The sequence below is a fragment of the Scomber scombrus genome, chromosome 11 (genome assembly GCF_963691925.1).
Source record: "Scomber scombrus chromosome 11, fScoSco1.1, whole genome shotgun sequence".
NCBI lineage: Eukaryota > Metazoa > Chordata > Actinopteri > Scombriformes > Scombridae > Scomber > Scomber scombrus.
Window position 1 is genome coordinate 21,231,273 of NC_084980.1, and position 19,044 is coordinate 21,250,316.

General features: G+C 38.2%; 3 protein-coding genes across 4 annotated transcripts; 2 read left to right on the top strand and 1 right to left on the bottom strand.

The window, feature by feature from the left end:
* admp (anti-dorsalizing morphogenic protein) lies at positions 1-2,146 on the top strand. The gene is given in 5 exon segments (XM_062429365.1): positions 1-351; positions 459-595; positions 702-824; positions 931-1,138; positions 1,628-2,146. Coding segments are annotated over 5 exon segments (1,212 nt in total). The 5' UTR covers positions 1-29; the 3' UTR covers positions 2,050-2,146.
* A 3,926-nt stretch (positions 2,147-6,072) lies between these two features.
* Positions 6,073-9,331, top strand: cib3 (calcium and integrin binding family member 3). 2 transcript variants are annotated; one of them, XM_062429297.1, is made up of 6 exons: positions 6,073-6,126; positions 6,883-6,917; positions 7,310-7,421; positions 7,930-8,077; positions 8,977-9,172; positions 9,310-9,331. In XM_062429297.1, the coding sequence occupies exons 1-6, from the start codon at positions 6,076-6,078 to the stop codon at positions 9,329-9,331; spliced, it is 564 nt and encodes a 187-aa protein (XP_062285281.1). In that variant the 5' UTR covers positions 6,073-6,075. The 2 variants fall into 2 exon arrangements, with proteins under 2 accessions (XP_062285281.1, XP_062285279.1); XM_062429295.1 differs by lacking the exons at positions 6,883-6,917; positions 7,310-7,421 and having other exon boundaries at positions 6,076-6,126.
* Positions 9,332-9,933: 602 nt separating this feature from the next.
* On the bottom strand, positions 9,934-16,119 carry LOC133990340 (ras-related protein Rab-8A-like). Its single transcript, XM_062428622.1, has 8 exons — positions 15,960-16,119; positions 15,371-15,431; positions 14,181-14,241; positions 13,990-14,067; positions 13,775-13,864; positions 13,556-13,621; positions 13,419-13,469; positions 9,934-13,228 (listed from the first exon to the last, which is right to left on the bottom strand). The coding sequence occupies exons 1-8, from the start codon at positions 16,081-16,083 to the stop codon at positions 13,139-13,141; spliced, it is 621 nt and encodes a 206-aa protein (XP_062284606.1). The 5' UTR covers positions 16,084-16,119; the 3' UTR covers positions 9,934-13,138.
* Positions 16,120-19,044: the final 2,925 nt, after the last annotated feature.

A 19,044-nucleotide genomic window follows, 5' to 3' on the forward strand; every position in this document is an offset into this window, starting at 1 on the left:
CTGACTGTGAGGTTTCAGGACACCGACCGATGCACAAGGAAACTACTCGCCGCTCAAAGATGTTGATGTTTGTGGTCACCTTTGCCACCTTGGTGTGCACCGCTGCACGACCTTCACTCAATTACCTGGAGAATCATTTCACCGCCGAGAATGAGCCAGAGGAAGTCCGCTCAGCTGCCATAAAGAGACTTTTGGAGGTTTTTGGGATGGAGGACCCCCCTGCTATCCATGGACACAAACAGCCACCTCAGTATATGCTCGATCTGTACAACACGGTAGCTGATGTGGACGGTGTGACCAGGGACCCTTACCTTCTGGAGGGGAATACTGTCCGCAGTTTCTTTGACAAATGTAAGATCAGATTTGAGCATGCATCCGTTTGAAGTTTGCAATTGTAGACAAATTTAAATGTAATCGCGTTGGCCCTTGTGTCTAATGATGTATGATTTCTATTGCAGTGCGCAGTGAACAGGTGGAGTTCAGGTTCAATTTGTCCACAGTTGCAAGAACCGAGAAGATTCTCACTGCAGAGCTCCATCTTTTCAAGCTGCGACCTCAGGCAACACTGACATTCAACAGACATCATTTCTGTCAGGTATGTAAAGCACAAAGTTAAATGATAAAATCTGGATAAGTGAATGATTTAATGCAAATTTCAACCTGGGTTGTGACTAATTTTACATTAACTCTGTTTTACTCAGGTTAGTGTTTATCAGCTGCTTGACACCACCAAAAACAACAACACACAGGAGAGGAAGTTGCTGTCTTCTCGACTCATCCCAGTCCACTCTACTGGTTGGGAGGTGTTCACCATTACACAAGCTGTAAGTATCTACTTCTCTTCAATGTCTGCATTAACTATTGTAGTTGAATTCTGATTGCAGCTGCCTAAATGTGTTTTAAATAACTTATATGAACTTATTTATGAAGGTCCGTTCCTGGATGGTTGATGAAGGCAGTAACCTGGGGCTCCATGTGGTGGTCCGGACCCTGGGAGGAAGCCCAATGGAAATGAAACTGATCCGCTTCGCTTCAGGACGTGACCACCACCAGAGCAAGCAGCCCATGTTGGTCCTCTTCACTGATGATGGCCGCCGCTCGGCCACTCTTGAGAGCACAGGTGAGACTTGTTGATTGTGTTATCTGTAATGTCGCTCAGTTGATTGATCAAGTTGTGCCCAGTGATAGTAAAATTACTAGAGCAGGTATTTTGCTGATAAGCAGGGGTGTAGATTATGGGGCCTTGGGGAAACTCTTGGTCCCCTTACCCTCCATTTCCTCTGTATAACATATCAGTCTGTAACAAAAATGTCCCTTTTTTTTTATTCACTACTCAAAAACAAATGTCTTCACCTACTTTGCAAACCTATTAATTTACAGATCAATCATCACAAGGTTTTGCAAAGCTGTTCAAAATCTGCCTGTTAAAGTTGTGATATAATATATGAGAACAGAGCTCAGAATGTTAAGAAATATCAATGATGCCTCAACAACTCTTAAGAGGACCTGCTTTATCTCTACTCACCCACAACATAGCTTAAATTTGCATTCTGGGAACCTTCTGTAACTCTTAGAAGATATAAAATACTGTGATTTCTAACGAAAAGCCTCTCCTTTCCTCCACCAGACCCAAACAATACTGAAGCCTCTTCCAGCCTGCTCCAGGCCCCAATGTCCGGTCCATCCCGCAGTGCCCGCTCCCTGGACTACAGCGAAGAGGAAGGTATGTCTATGCCTTGCCAGCGTCTGCCCCTCTACGTGGACTTCGAGGAAATCGGCTGGTCTGGCTGGATTGTGTCTCCCCGTGGTTACAATGCATACCACTGCAAAGGCTCCTGCCCCTTCCCTCTGGGTCAGAACATGAGGCCAACCAACCACGCCACTGTCCAGTCCATCATCAACGCCCTGAAGCTGATCAAAGGCATCGAGACACCATGCTGCGTGCCCGACAAGCTCTTCTCTATCAACTTGCTATACTTCGATGATGATGAGAATGTTGTGCTGAAACAGTATAACGACATGGTGGCTGGAAGCTGCGGCTGCCACTGACATCTCTCAACTGGTCACTGGTGTTGGGCTGCATAGATTAAAAATATAATGTAAATTAGGTTTTGGTACAAGCTGCCCTTTAAAACTCAAATAATGTGTGCTGAGTCCCGCATGCGGCATTGTAATATATGTAAATATGGGAAAAAATTATAATATATGACAGTGATAAAAGTGATATCATGTGAAAGATGTCAATCTGTATATTTTATGTTTTCTGCTGTGAATGATTAGTCAGAATAAATGGTGTAAACAAAACATGACATTCAAATTTGTTTTCACATAATTTTACATTATTTCGGATTTCCTGATTGTTGATCTACTTGGCTGACAAAATGGTAGCAACACATGCTGGAACAATTCTGCAAAATCCCTGCAGTATTTCTATTTTAAAACTGTGAAAGCTTAAATGAAAAAAAAATTAAACACATCACTGTTTTCTGTAACATAATTAGATTCAGATAAAATGTTACCAGCCCATTTCCAACTGAATCCCTTGCAGATGGTTGAGATCATTATGTTATTGCTTAAAAGGGTCTTTGTGCCAGCATGGGGACACACAGAAAACTCTGCAAAAGCCCCACTGAACAATTACATTTTTCCCTGTGGCCCAATTTTTATTTTCTTATATGCTTTAAATTGGATCTCTGCACTTTCATTCTCTTTTGACAAAAATTATAATAGAAACATCCTGCTGAGACTACACAAACACAAGTTGACAACTAATACAGAGAAACAATATTGCATTTTATTTCCTCTACATGAGGGACAGATTTAATACCCATTGCCCATTAAAATGTTCCTTAAATTGATACATATGACTCAAACCGTTGAGATGAAGACAGCAGTAGATTCAACAACCTATGTATATCAAGACAAGCTTCATATGTTTTTTATGTAATTAAAGTGTTTATCCTTGGACGCTGGGTATAGTATATTAAAGCACTCAATGTGCTTAAATAAACATATGACCTGTTGCTTGAAAAGAACAAAGGTCAGTATTGCCTCTGAGTCAGCAGGTATCTGTTTTTTTCCCCCCACCAAACATCATGCAGCTCATGTCTGGACAGATGCTGCACTACACCCACACTGATACAATCACCCACCACGTTGGCAGTCGTCCTCAGATGATCTTTGTCGACATGCATACAGGAAACTCTGAGGTTAGGAACTTGTAAGCATGACTTGACCAAAACCACCATGTCTCCGGATACATTCAGGGTGAAAATAGTGTTGATCATAATTAATTGCACTGTTTCAGTTCAGTGAAATGTTATTATTTTTAAGCCTGCAGACACAAAAGGGAAAGAATGATGTATTTGAGATATTTTAGCATGTGCGCTTGTGTCATCCTCTTATGAACATCTTAATGTAGTCTACAAATAAGTGGTATTTAAATGTACCTATGATGTATATCACAATATTAACAATACATTTTTCAGACTGTTTCAAATTAGTTTACCATTATCCTCAAACACTGACCGCACACAAGCGAATATACACATACTTACAGCATTCAGTAAATTGGCATGATTAATGAAATGCCTTCAACGGGCAGTCCAGATGATAATTTGACCCAGATCAAGCTCCATATTATGGAACATGGACTATGAATACGGAAGCTAATGCCTCATGGGGTGCTGTGCCATCCATGGTCACAACTCCTATAAGGAGCATGAAGCCTGTCACCTGTTTATCAAAATGAGATTCCTCTATAGACAGTGGACGGTGATTGGTAGTGAAAAAGTCCCATTTATACTAAATACACAATAAAAACTCTGGTAATCAAATCCTTAATCTGACTTCTGTAGTGTTTGTATTGTCTCACGGCCAGAATAGCTTGGAGCCTGTTGGCCTGATATTACTATTTCTCTTTGTAGAAAGGTGAGATACAGAAAATATGCTTTAGTAAGAAAAAATCAAAAAGGGGGCAAAAGCAAGGGTATATTTTAACTTCAGTGACATTTCAATGCCACAGATTATTTTTGTTGCTCTTACCAGATGACAATGTTTACCAGATGAATGGTGGCTATATTCAAGCAGCCAAAGAAGTTTCTCAGAGGTTTTCCTTCATTCTCCATACTGATGTGGCTGAAGGGGATGGGGAAAAACAATAAACCCAAATATTGGCCCCATCTGAGGTGCCTGCCATCGGTACTGTCCTCTATTAGTGTCCCAGTAAAGCCATTACAAGTCATTATACTCTCTCAGCCCACCTGATAAGATCCAGAAATGCATCCACAGTCTGCACAGACTCCACTTCACCACCAGAGGTCAGTGAGGAGTTCCCAGGTGATCTTCCCAGCTGGATTAGAACAATTAAGACTATACCAGTGAACACAGTCAGGAGGGTGGTCATCCAGTATTTGCAAAGAGTCTGAAGCCTAATTTTTCTATAAGCCTTTCTGTTTACAGATGACATTTCTGAAATTATAAGATGTTGTAATTTATAAATTGAATCCCATTGAATCCCGATTGAATTACTACAATTGCACTATAAGTATGGTGGCCCTGAGGTGCAAAACACAACATTTTGGAAAACACAACAACAAAACCGATAACATTTTTCCATTTCATTTTGCTATTGTTTTCTTATTTGTTAATAATGCAAGTGTTTCCTGAAACACTGTTGTGTTTTAAAAATTTAACAAGCTTTCAGTTTTTACAGTACATGAAAAGAACATTGCAAATTCAAGGGGAAAATGTTGTCATGGTAAACACACTCTTATTGAACACACATGTACAATGGTTTCATGATTGATGATTAGATAGAAAACTAAAACAAAGACATATACAGAGTTACCAATACACCTGTACATTTGTACATGCAATCCTAACAGCACTACAATGAATCCTACATCTGTGAAGCATATAACATTTAGATTTAGGTTGTAGTTGGTGGTGTTGCTGCATCAGACTGAATTATATTTTGATGGTTTCTAATACTTTGTTCCCCTCAGCAAATTGTGGTGGACACAAAATATTGTTAAACGAGGATGTGACATCACTAGATCAAACATTTTATTGGTGAGGTTTGATTGACATTGTGGGTAATCTGGAAAATGATGCTGCCTTTTTAATTCACTGTAATGTTATGTTTTTTTGTGGCATATGTGGTAACATCTGGAGATGTTACCTGCAATCAGACTAGAAGTGATGAGAAGAAGCACCAACATCTGCAGCACCTCATCAGCACCTCTCCAGAAACTGTGAAGTATTCAATTTTCTTTAGATGCTGGTTACCAGACCGCAGAGCTTCTTCTGTTTTGGGACCTCTTGAGGAGTCATAGAGTGCCTTGACAAAAGTAATTCATATGGAGTTTTCAAAGGAAATGTATAAATCAATGGGCAAAATTAAGCTGTCTTTGAGGGACTATAAATCATTGATAGTGCTGTTTAATGAGCAGAGTACATGCACATACGTGCATGTGTCCTGGACTGCAACTGTACGTCTGCTATCATGATTTATGATTGGATCAAAGGCAATATTTTATTTTAGTGCCTTGGGTCTGATTGCTCAGTTCTTGTGCAAAGTGCATCCTTTTTCATGTTCAGTCAGATTAGGGCATATATTTACTGTCTGCTCTAAAGCTGAACTTGAAAATGTAGTAAATTATTGGATAAATGTCCAATAATGAAGTTCCCAGCTAAAAACTGAACTGTACTGTGTCCTATCAAAAACTCTATTTGCCCACGACAAAACCCTGTCTCCAAAGAGTGTAACCTGAGCAGTGACCAAGGCGTTGGCCATCGAATGGCACTAAAGAGGGTTGATACCACTTGGCATGATGCTGGACGACAGCCCTTGTTCATTGTCAAAGGGGTTGCTATTCACAATGGAGAAAACGATGAAATGCTGCCATTATAATGGGGACCAAAGGGCCCTGTGGCTGGCCGACACCTGATCTCTTCTTTGGCTCTGGCTTCCTTTTGTCCCAGTATTTCATATCTGACATATCCACACACCCTAAAAAGCACTTGATGCAGGAGCAGCGATGGACCTGAGCCTCGGTGTTTGCGAGCTCAGACATGGGAAATAAACAGACCATCTTTACAGCCCAACAGCTAGATGCTTATCAGGTGGGTGTCACTCCAGTTTCTTACTGAAAGAGAACATTATCCTCACTCAGTTTAAATGACGTTTCTCTTATCATTATTATCCACCAGTCATCTGTAAACAAAGGTAAATATACAAAAGAGTCTCTAACAAACTTTCTATGTTTGAAATGAGGATCCAGGGTCATGTTGTGCCTCCTTCAGGATGGTGTTGAACTAGCACAAACCTTTCCTGACAGTAACTGTTGACATAATATTATGAGACAATTTGAAGTGTAAAGTTAGTGAGAAGATATAATGGCTGTCTTCTTTTTATTTAATTGTTAAAATGTTTAATTATGAATTCTATTTGCATATAAAACCAGTGGTAGAAGATAAAGTTACTCTCCATAATCATATTTTATATACAAAACATATGATCAGCATAGGATATATGATACATTGGTACAGATTAAAGTACTGCTTACATGTTAGAGCCTCAATAATAATAAACCAATGATATAATAACATGGCACTGACATTCTGCATAATTAGTACTATTACTTTGTATACTTAAAGTACAGTTCATAGTCATTTTTCTGTACTTTTACTATACATATAGGTATTTTCCTTGTACTGAAGTATTTTTATAGTTTGACATGTTTGCTATTACTTCATTAAATGATGTGAATACTTCTTCCACCACTGTACTAAAAAGGTAGTTGCTGTATAAGAACAGCTGCATCCTAATAGTCTTTGTAATAACTGCACTTTCTCACCATGATGTGATTGTATTTGCAGGACTGCACATATTTTACAAGAAAAGAAATTCTCAGGTGAGAAGATTTTGTTTACACTGATGTGGAAATAGTACCGAATCATGAGTCATTGTTAGTGTAACATCTGCACAATACTGTTCTGTAACTCTAAACTACAGTATCAGGAGACCCGTCCTTCAGTGGGGGCTACCACTGAGATCACATGATGTTTACAGTATTACTTGTGAATAATTGCTTTTAGAAAAAATACTGAGGGAACTTTACTGTAGTGAAATGTATACATTTTTCTGCGTTTGTTGGAAAAAACAAGCTGTTATTACAGATAATTACTACTAACACAAAGTTTCTTTAATTATAATTGGCCCTCATTAATACACCACTATATAATACAGAAGATATCTTGTAATTCAATATTGAAAGTAAATCTTTTAAACCTTTCCTTACTCCAGACTGTTCTATCGTTATCGGGATTTGGCGCCTCAGCTTGTTCCCCTTGACTACACCAACCACCCAGATGTGAAGTTGCCATATGAACTGATTGGCAGCATGCCAGAGCTGAAGGTAGACCCACTGCTCCACGCACACCCTGCAGACCCGTTCTCCCTGTGTTCCCAATCCATAATTGATGGCCAACTAATCGACAGAATTCTTTTGAAAGGTTATATGTTACCCGACTCCTTTAAACTTGAAGAATGCTAGTGGGTCCCTCAGGGCACACTTGTTGGAAATGGGTCAATTATATGCCCCTTTACACAATGACAGCATGGTAAACAGGTGTGTTAACACATTGGTCACTGACATGTCCTGAGAAAGGGAGAGTGAGACTGTAAGCATTATTCTTCCTCCTTGTAGTCATTTCTTATTTTAAATTGCGACATCGTTACAGCTTATTTAAAATAAAATAAAGAGCACTGCACAGAAAAAACAAATATCACACAAGAATATGAGATATAAATACAAATGAACAAATGGGAGCCATCAAATCCTGTCTCACCATGCACCAGTTCACAAGTCTGTATGAATTGTTCACAGAGGGTTTTATCACACCTTTTTTGGCTCTGCTGTCCAGGACAACCCCTTTCGCCAGAGGATCGCTGAGGTTTTCTCCGAGGACGGAGAGGGAAACATGACTCTGGACGACTTCTTGGACATGTTCTCAGTCCTGAGTGAAATGGCACCACGTGACCTTAAGGCCTACTACGCTTTCAAGATCTATGGTAACATCTGAAGAAGTGGTACAACTTTTAAAATAGTTCAAAAATAGTTTCCTAGTTTTATTCCATAATTATTTCCCCAATAAGTTTATGAAACAAGGGAATATTGTGTTTTAACGTTATGCAAGCATCTGAAAGGGGGGCATAGTGAAGGATTATGGAGCTTAAAGCATGACGGATGGTGCATGGGATGTTATAAATGATTAACCAGCCTATTATGGAGGCAAAGAGCTGGTCAAAGACATGGGTCATGGGTCAAGGAAACTTTTCATTCATTATTCAGGTCAACATAGGAGGGTGACATACTGTAAACGTATAGGTGCTTTATGGTGAACAAGACTCAAGGTACTTGTTAATGATGTACGGGGTGCTGGGTGAAAATGTAAGTCAAGACAAACATGTTTAATCACTGTCTAAACATGAGAATATTAATTTAATTTACATTTAAATTAGAAAGGAAAAAATTAATCTTCATAATTTCTTTTAAATTTTGAATTTGAATACACTGAATATTGTAACAAAATGTCAACTGAGATGTCAACTGACGTAATTTTATGTGAGAATTGTGTTAATGTGATGGATATCTGTAAGGTTACAACTATTTTTTAATTTTAGGATTATTTTCTCAAATAATCGTTTAATCCATTACATGTCGATCAAGATATCCCCAAGCCAAATTGGACATCTTCACATTACTTGTTTTGGCCTGCCACATCAGTCCCAAATCCAAAGATGTTTACTTAAATATTGTTTTTTTAAAAAGACAAGCAAATAATTACATTTTAAAAGGGCAGGAAAAAGAGAAAATTTGCTATTTTTGCCTTTAAAAAGTTGCAGATTAATTTGTCTATTGATCATTTCCTCTCTAGATATCTTCACATTTTTTTGTTTTTTTGTTGAAGATTTCAACAATGATGACTTCATCTGCAAATCAGACTTACAGAAGACGCTCAACAAGCTGACACGAAACGAGCTGACGGAGGACGAGGTGAGGATGGTGTGTGAGAAGGTGATGGATGAAGCCGACCTGGACAACGATGGACGACTGTCACTGGAGGACTTCCAGCACATGATTGTCCGAGCGCCAGACTTCCTCAGGTAGAAACCACTTAAACCATAAAGAAGGTTTAACTCACCAACACACAATACAGAAGGATATATTATTTTTGTACATTTACCTCCTTTTTTTCTGTTTTTGATGAGGAACTCGAACTATACCTTTTTTGTGTTCACAGCACCTTCCACATAAGGATATAAAGAAATAAAGCAATCTTGTGCGTTTCTTAATCAGAAGAGACCTGGAGATGGACTTACAATAATGCAGACTGTGTGGAAAGTGGAGGAATCCTGACATCTCCACTAATAAGCATACAGCATACAGTTTAATGAATGTCTCCTTCTGGGAACATCTACATCTGATTGTCAGATGTCAGCTGATCTGTTTAATTTTGTAAAAACAAAACTGCAACCAACAACATTATGATCTTACTCATAATTTATCAGACGTTGACATTTAGAAAAAACAGACAGTTTAACAGTAGATACATCACGTCTTTAACATTACTGTTGACAGGTTGGATTTGTTTAACATGTAATAAAAACACAAAAACACCAACATTTCAATGGAGCATTACTGCATATCCAGTCCACATCCGATTTGTCTTCTATTATGGCAGCTGCAGAAATAACAGGAGTCACGGTGCAGCTGCTGGTCTGTCAACAGGTCGCCACACCAGCCGATCCATCAATGTCAAGGCTCATTACTTGTGACCATCAACAGTAGATTTGGGTTTTGAATATAAAAGGATTTGGTTACACCCCACTATAAAGGGAACGCATGCCAGAATATTCCACTGGGTCATAGCGGGTCAATGAAGGGAGAGGCATTTGGCATGAAAGCAGTCAAGCTCCATTGTGGGACCGTGGGCTCAACTGACAGCAGTTTCCTTAATGCAGCTGGCCAATAAAAACAGAGCAAAGTTGAGTTTTATAATCTTATTTTATTAAATCAAAAGTACACATATCTACAAATTGTAGATACATTTTTATATGGGTTTAGAAAGTACAGTACAATTTAAGATCTCTTTGTTCGATGTGATATTTACAATGGTTTTTTTCCCACTTTTTTTTCTTCCCAAAATGCATTTTCATTTCTCTCCCTGTATGTCACACTCGATGGAAATATGGCTGTAAAAAGGGATGTACAGTATATGACATGTGATAGGTGTCTTAAGAAAAAGGATATGACTTAGAAACAAAAAGAGTAAACACTTTACTTCAAGTCCTCCTATTTAGCAGTTATAAGCAGTATGTAAACTTTTAATAAATGTTTATAAACACACTATAATGTGGCTGTAAGCAGATAGAAGTGTTATAATGTATTTGTTAACAACTATAACTCCTCCTGTGGGCACACATTAGTTGACGCTGGTGTATAAACAGATAATGATTGATAATATAGCAAAACAGCTGGAAGAGTATAAAATATGTCATTATAGAAGTTATAATTGCATTAAAATACACTTAATAATGTCATTCTATCTGCTTATAACTACAAACTGTTTATTAAATATTTGTATGCTGCTTATAAAATGATAAATAAGGGGCCTTAAAGTGTTACAAAAAAAAAAAAGTATCATTTCAGCTGAAAAATGACACAGCTTGAGTCCCACAACAGTCTGCTCCCAAATGTTTTCTGTATACGACTTAAAGCTACAGAAAAGCTACAGTATCACTCTAATGAGACTACTGCTCTTTCTCCACATTTCTGAACTATCTTCCATCATGCTAAATGTTACCTGCATTGGTGTAGCAATGCCACTTCTACAAAACAGAGTATGACCTGTTTTTGGCTCAGTGAACAAAAGAAAACAAAAAAATCAACAAAAAACCCACTTAACAAAAGCCCATACATTCAACTGTATGAGCCTACAAATATGTCTGAAAATTACACATAACATATGCACAGGTCCAAGATTCACAATGCATAGCTCACCTATGAGAGAAACAAGTATTAGCGGTTAAGACAAATGGTCATGGTAGTCGTGAGGTCCCAAATTATTAGCTATTTGAAAACGGTGCAGGCAAGCAAAAAACAGATTCCCCCCTCTATGTTGTGCACGTAGGAGTTTGATTTTCAGACTAGTGACAAATGGAGGAAAACACGAGGAACAATGGAAACAGATCAAGACTCAACATCAATGTTCAATACGAGTAGACAGTGTAGACATTTGTATCACAAATGTGTAATCAACCGTGTTGTTCTTAAAAATACTGATTAAAATGTGGAGTTTGGGTGGACATCTACAATGCATACCATGCCTCTGGTGCCACCTAGCTGTCAAACTAAAGAGCCACAATGACACACATACAAGAAAATGTACAATACATACTACAAATGGGACCATTTTTAAGCTTCAGTCAAGCCTGTATTCAGCCAAGAAAATATCACTTTTAAACTAAAGTTTGGCAGGGCAGTAGCATAGAAAGAGCTTTTTTTCTTCTTCTTCTTCTCATAAATATAGAGGGCTGTTGAAGTAAATCAGGGCAATGCTTATCAGTGAACTAATACCAAGACAGTGGATCACCAGCAGTGAAATATCAAAAGAGATATAGTCATTAATAAGTAGGTGTAGTAAAATTTTTGAATTATGCCCCTTATATTACCAAGACTCAATAAATCAATAAAGTAATTGTATTGTAAAACTATCACTTGGCACAGACTACACACAAAACACGAGTTACTGGTAAAGTGCAAGGAGAGCTGCATAAGAGCAGAGGGGGCGGGGGGGGGGGGGGGGGGGGGGGGGGTATGGGGCAAGGAGCTTACAGTGATCTTAATTGCTGATCAAATCACCAGAGACATCATTTAGCTTGACAGTCGATCAGAGCTGCTACAAAACTTTCACTCAAGTCAAATCAAAAGGCAACAATTTAAAGTAATTCGAGACAAACTACTAAGCAGAAACTTCATTGCCTTTCTTTCTCTTATCTGAGAGTGAACCGAATATTTTGGCAGTTTTGGGATGTTGGTCAGACAAAATTTGGATTTTATAGACCAAACAATTAAAAGATTAATCAAGAAAACCAGTGACAGATTAATCTATACTAAAAAATAATCATTATGTTTTTATATTGTGGATGTTTACTGAAATTATACAGGAAGTACTTCTCGAAATATTCCAAAAAACTAAATAGTTAACAATGAATGTTGAATACTTTCTAGGCAGGGAAATGTCACCGAATCAATGCTCCGCTGATCTTTTAAGAGCAAAACTGCTTTTGAAAGCTTTGACGAAAAGGCTACGAAGAATTGGAGGCAGTTTATCTGTGACACAAAAAGTAATGATTAGGGCCAGATGAAACGCCCATTTGTGGTCACAGCAAATGATTGTCAATGATTACACACAAAGAAAAGGAGCAAAAATCAAAAGGAAAACCTTGTAATCCAATTCCTCTCTGATCCCTTGACTGCGTTATGCTCATTAGACTCGGTATGATTCTCAACTGCTGAAATGAAAGTGAAAAGAAAGCGTGCGCAACTCTGTTTAACTGGAGTTCAAGCCCATCAGTCTCTGGCTGACATTTATCACATAAAAAGGGAAAGAGCACTAATAAAAATAGATCTAAATATCACATTTGTATTTCAATCCCAAACTCTTGACATTAATTAAACGATTTCTCCCTCCAATGTGGAACTTTTAACAGTTGTGCTACCGGCTGTGTGAAATATGAGCGTGTTATACAAAGAGACTAACATCAGAAGTACGAGCCTGTTATCTGTGTGATATGGAACATCTGAAGATGTGCTCCTGGTTGCGTCCTCCACCAGTCAAGTGGTCTGACCCCTGAAGATAGCTTTTCTCCTTAAGATGGAAGAGATGCACCACTGGAAGCTTTCAGAAGAGGAAGAGAGGAGGGAGAGTCCTCCACTTACTGGGAGTATCATGGTTTGTGTGGACTGGCCATGGATGGGAGAAAGGAGGAGGGGGGAGGAAGTGCTAAAAGCAAGCACAGTCCATTTATGTCCAGCCAGCTGGCAGCCAGTATCGTAGGCCTCTGTCCTCAGAGTAGGCTACAGCGGAAGAAGCTGGTCTTTTTCTGAGGCTCTGAGATCTTGACTCCATGACTGCTCCCCTGCGGCGTGTTGCCCTCCTGAAGTGAAACGACAAAAAACATGTCACCGCTCTTACATTTGGAGTGATTTGTGCAGAGGCTTTAATCTGGTTTCAATGCTCATGTACTTTTATACAACCGGAGGCACCTTGCTGTTGATTTAAGAGCTGCTTTTTCTATTTCCCACAGTACATAATATTCATCTGTATGATCAAAGCATTCATCTTACCAATTTTGTGTCCATTTTTGATTTGATGTCTCTGGCAAGTGTCAAAAATGCCTGTGAGCAGAGCAAATACACATGTTGTCACATTTCTGATGCAGCTTTTAAAACATATTATATGTCAAGGAAGAGTGGCCCCTTACGTTTTCCACATTGATGTTAGCCTTTGCGCTGGTCTCCATGAACTTGATCCCATACTCTAAAGCAAGCTAAAAAGAGAGTCGGAGAAAATTACAACGAGGTACATTTTTACCAAGTTTGTTGACATCTAATTAAAATACCTGTGCACTAATACCATCTGGCCAAGGCCTCCTGAATATATATATAACAATATATCCCTCAGACCAGATTAAACTTCTCACCTTCTCTCCCCGGTCTTTGGACACCTGCCGCTTGTCATTGATGTCACATTTGTTCCCGAGGACCATCTTCTCCACATCAGATGATGCATGCTGGATGAGGAGGAGAAACTTAAATTAAAAAAACATGCTACATGGTGTCATTCAGATATTTGAACACATACTTATCAAGTAAAGGAGGTTATATCGGTGCCGGTATACATATATGCACACTGTACCTCCTCAATGTTCCTTATCCAGTTCTTGATATTTTCAAAAGACTTCTCGTTCGTGATGTCGTAGACAAGCATGATTCCCTGTAGAGGACAGTAAATCAAATGCCTCGAGGTTAATAGAGCTCATCAGCAATGGCTACGTGGTAAAGTAGATTTTTGTTAACATTTGTCTGGAAACCTGTGAAGACACACACCATGGCTCCTCTGTAGTAGGCTGTCGTGATTGTTCGGAAACGCTCCTGGCCAGCTGTATCCCTGAAGAAACACCAACAAATTCACATCTCAAAAGTGTCCGTAGATATTTACAAACTAAAGAACACACATGAAAGGCCCTTAAGATTGATTTTTGTCATTTCCTCTTTTTTTTGGAGTAAGAAAGGCACGTACAGGAAGTTGGTTTATCTGACATCAGCTGTGGCCAGCAGGCTGGTGTAGAGAGGTGTACAGTTTATTTAGTGTAAAGGGAAGTTTAAAGAAGAAATATGTAACACTGAGAGGAAGCGTTTAAAATGGGTACTGCAGTCCAAATTATAATAATGCAGCCCCCCCCCAAATTTGTGATCTGGCTGCTGAAAACAAACTCGAATGAATTGAGAAAAAAGAGATTAAGTGATAGCTTCACAATTTTCAAATGTCATAAAACAACAGTCACGTGCCCAGATGAACAGTGAAAGAGGTTTTCCTCCATGATATCACTCCTGCTGTTCATACTGAACATTAAAAGGTCCCCATCAAATGTACTTTCAATTTAAGTGACAAAATACAGTGTGTCCACACAGCTATTTTGTGTAAAAATGCATTTAAAAGTTTATCTGTAGCTGATATGAAGCTTCAGCAGTCTGAGTTAGTCACACCAAGTGGATATCTGTCACACTTAGTTTTTTTTTTAGCATCAAATTTCCTCTTTGTGTTTTCCTGTTGAGCTGCGGCGGAAGTACAGTAACAAAAAGAGGGGCTGTAGCACTAAAAAGTAGATATCTACTTGATTTGACTCATTTGGATGGCTGAAGCTTCGTTAGCTTCAGATAAACTTTTAAACACATCCTAGTGGATTAAGCGCCCCATCATTTACATTGTAAGTGCATTATGAAATGATCTTATTAATGGCCAATATGAACAAGAGGAATGATTATGGCATGAAAAACCTATAATGTTAATTTATGGGACATGACTTGTTTTAAAACAGGCTTGAAAAATGTGAGCCTGTCCTTCTGCTCAACTGAATTTAAGATGTGTGGATATTTATGTCTGGATCACATCCTGTCTAATGGCACATCTTTAAGAAGCACAGAATAAATCTAGAGAGCTATCTATGCTTTATTAGCAAAAACAGAGCAAAACGTCACGTCCTGCAGCATTATTATTATTTTTAAGAGGAACTCACCATATCTGTAACTTTATCTTCTTGCCGTCAAGCTCTATTGTCCTAATCTTGAAATCGATGCCTGGAGGGATAAAAGAGGATCATACATGTCAATCATAACCTTAGCTTCCTAGCTTGCTATGACACGATAATGACACTTATGTGCTGGAAATATACGGCGGTCAGCTTGCTTGTCACGGCAGACAGCAGTAATAAAGTCATAAAAGAACATCAGCGCTTTTTTAATGTGTAAATTAATCAGTAATGGCGTGTTACATATGACTTTCCGGTTCTTTCCCAGGCTGTAGACGGGGCCTAGCGGCTAACAGCTAATGCTACCGGCATGACTACTTCCTGCTCACCAGCAATTAGCCTCATACAAATAAACACACAAGAAACAATTATCCCCATATGTAATGCAAGATATATACGTTTTATATTACTTATACATTAACGCGCAACAAACTGTATTATTGATAAAAGAGAAAATACTCTAAAATAAAAACCCAACGTAGCATAGCATAACCAGCAAGTAGACGGCACCGCAGAGCCCATTTAGAGTACTGTAAACAGACACAGTTTCACATCAGCTAAATAAATAAAAACACACCTATAGTGGAGATGAAGGTCGAGTTGAAGGCGTCTTCTGAAAATCTGAACAGGACACATGTCTTGCCGACACCGGAGTCCCCGATTAACAGCAATTTAAACAAATAGTCGTATGTCTTCGCCATAGTTGGTATTATTGCGGAAATCCCGCGCGGCGGAGCAGCGAGCTGCTGATCAGAGAGGCGCCGCCTGCTGGTCAGCAGGTTTATGTCTGGGACCAGAGGGCGTTCACTTCCTCTAACAGGGGTGTCAAACTCATTTTAGTTCATATTTGACCTCACTTGGGCCAAACCATTCAACTCCGGCAGGCACACAAAATGTCATAGTATTATAATATAAAACATGCAGGAGATGTTAAATGGCTTTTGTTATATTAAATACAAGATTATTTAATTATCTGTATAATCAAAAAGTTTGATATCTTTTTATATAAGAAATAAAAATCATCATAATGTTGTCCAAGTACAATTTCTGTTGAAAATGTAATTTGTGTTTGTGATAAATTACATATAATATTATCTTTAACACAAAGAACAAAAATTAGGTGTACCGTATAAGCTTTTTATTGACATAAACTCATTTATAAATCATTCTGAACATATATTTGATTAATATAACAGAAAAAATCTGTCTGACGGAGGTGACTTCTCAATGACTGAGTTGACAACCAACTACATATTATTTATAGATAAATAAATCAAAAATCTGGCTTGGGCTTAATTGGTATTGTGATACATTTAACAGTACTGACACAAGTTTACATGCCATAATCATTCTTCCTGTTCACTGATTACTAGAAGATCACTTATGCACCAACAATAGAAGTGATGGGGGCCAAAATCCACAAGCCGCCTTCTGCACAAGAATGTATTTAAGTGTTTAACTGAAGCTAATACCTTCAGCCGACCAAATGAGTCATATCAAGTAGATTTCTTTTCAAGTTGCGCTTTTTGTAGTGCCAGTGTCCCTCTTTTTGTTACTATACTTTCAATGCAGCTCAACAGGGCAACACTGTCCAAGGAAACACAAAAAGGGAATTTGATGCTAAAAAAAACTGTAAGTGTGACAGATATCCACTTGATGTGACTAACTCAGACTGCTGAAGCCTCATATCACCTACAGATACACTTTTAAAAGCAGTTTTACAGAAAATAGCTGTGTGGACACACTGTGTATTTTGTCACTTACATTAAAAATACATTTGATGGGGATCCTTTAATGTTCAGTATGAACAGCAGGAGTGATTACATAAAAACCTCTTTCACTGTTCATCTGGGCACCTGACTGTTGTTTTATGACATATTTGAAAATTTTGAAGCTATCACTTAATCTATTTTTTCTCAATTCATTTTAGTTTGTTTTCAGCAGCCAGATCACAAATTTGATTGAAACTCGACCCAATGCTTCGCATCAGATGAGCACTGGCCCATAATTAGATTTACAAGTTAAAGAACCAGTATGTACTATATTTACGGAACTGTATCCTAAAATAACCTAAATATGTTATCAGAGATTAAGGAAACAAGGTGAAATGCTGGCTTCCGTGACTATAATACTATAGCCACTATTTTCTCCTAACAAAATTTCTATTCTGGTGCAAAATGTCTTCTTTTTTTTTTTTTTGGCCTACACCAGCCTGTTGGCCAAAGGCGAAAATCAGATAAACCAACTTCCTGTACGTGCCTTTCTTACTCCTAAAAAAAGAGGAAATGACAAAGGTTTTCCCACATGCCAAAAATCAATCTTAAGGGCCTTTCATGTTTGTTCTTTAGTTTGTAAATATCTACGGACAACTATGACATGTGAATTTGTTGGTGTTTTTCAGGGATACAGCTGGCCAGGAGCGTTTCCGAACAATCACGACAGCCTACTACAGAGGAGCCATGGTGTGTGTCTTCACAGGTTTCCAGACAAATGTTAACGAACATCTACTTTCCAATATAGCCATTGCCATTGCATAAGATATCAACTTGATAGGACTAACTCAGACTGCTGAAGCCTCATATAAATAACAAGAGTGTTTTCACATTGTGGTCTTCAATTTTAAAAGTAGTTATTTCTTTACTCTTCAATTATCTCTCCTGTGTGGTGTTTCAGTGTGAAACAGAAACCAGAAAAGTTGATAAACATTATCGTCATCTAAATGGCATTTTCTCAGTAAACAAATTGATTATATGATATTAAAAAGTGGTACCAATTTTCAATATCCCATCCTATATAGAGAATTCATATTATCTATTAACAAGGCTCTTAATATCCATAATCCATTAAATACTGTAATAATACATTTTAATTGTGCTTATAAAAATGCTTTATACAACAGGCTGAAAAAATCATAAGCCACCCAGTGTAAAATGTATACATTATAAGAAGTTAATAACAAGAGTCTGGCTTCTCTGCGGGTTTCTGAGAACATTTTATATCTATTAGGAGGTTTGTCTGACTTATTAACTGGAGCCAGCACCCAGAGAGATGTTTCAGAACTTGGCAACCTAAAATGCTGCTTGTATAACTGTTTTTTTACTGACTGATAAAGTATTAGTAAGAGATTTATTAATCATTAATACAGCCACTCCTTAAAACAAGCTATTTGTAGGTGGTGATTTATTAGAAAGTGTTACCAAAAATCTTAACTTGTGATCTACTTGAAGTTTTAAGATTTAACTTCGTAAAGATGAATTTAATTGCTGGTCAATAAGGAGATAGAAATTCTAAGTTCCATATATCTTAAGAAAACATACAATCTCTGTACTCATCGACAACTACTGTCGTGTGCAGCCAAGGGGTCGGCAGCTGAGCCATATCTCCAGTCTTGCATTTGAAGAATTCACTTTCTGTGCAGAGCGCACTGAAAACACTGTGCATGTCAGCACATGTAAACTAAAGGGTGAGCTCCTCTCAGGTTACAAATTATTTTTGGCTATGTTTTGAAATTGCCTTACAGACATACACAAACATAGATAGTACATACAGATGGGTGACAAGTTAAATAAAAAAACAGGTACAGGCCTGAATACTTGACCACTACAGTGAGGACAATAGGTGGCTCTGTTATGTTGTGGGGGGCATTCTGCTGGCATGGTTTG

Excerpts from the sequence above, each read along its gene's own strand:
- cib3 (XM_062429297.1), top strand. The coding sequence starts at position 6,076 with ATGGGAAATAAACAGACCATCTTTACAGCCCAACAGCTAGATGCTTAT. Across the intron at positions 6,127-6,882 it reads AACAGCTAGATGCTTATCAG|GACTGCACATATTTTACAAG; the intron begins GTGGGTGTCACT and ends TTGTATTTGCAG. Across the intron at positions 6,918-7,309 it reads ACAAGAAAAGAAATTCTCAG|ACTGTTCTATCGTTATCGGG; the intron begins GTGAGAAGATTT and ends TCCTTACTCCAG.
- LOC133990340 (XM_062428622.1), bottom strand. The coding sequence starts at position 16,083 with ATGGCGAAGACATACGACTATTTGTTTAAATTGCTGTTAATCGGGGAC. Across the intron at positions 15,432-15,959 it reads GACCTTCATCTCCACTATAG|GCATCGATTTCAAGATTAGG; the intron begins GTGTGTTTTTAT and ends TTATCCCTCCAG. Across the intron at positions 13,229-13,418 it reads CAAAAATGGACACAAAATTG|GAGGGCAACACGCCGCAGGG; the intron begins GTAAGATGAATG and ends GTTTCACTTCAG.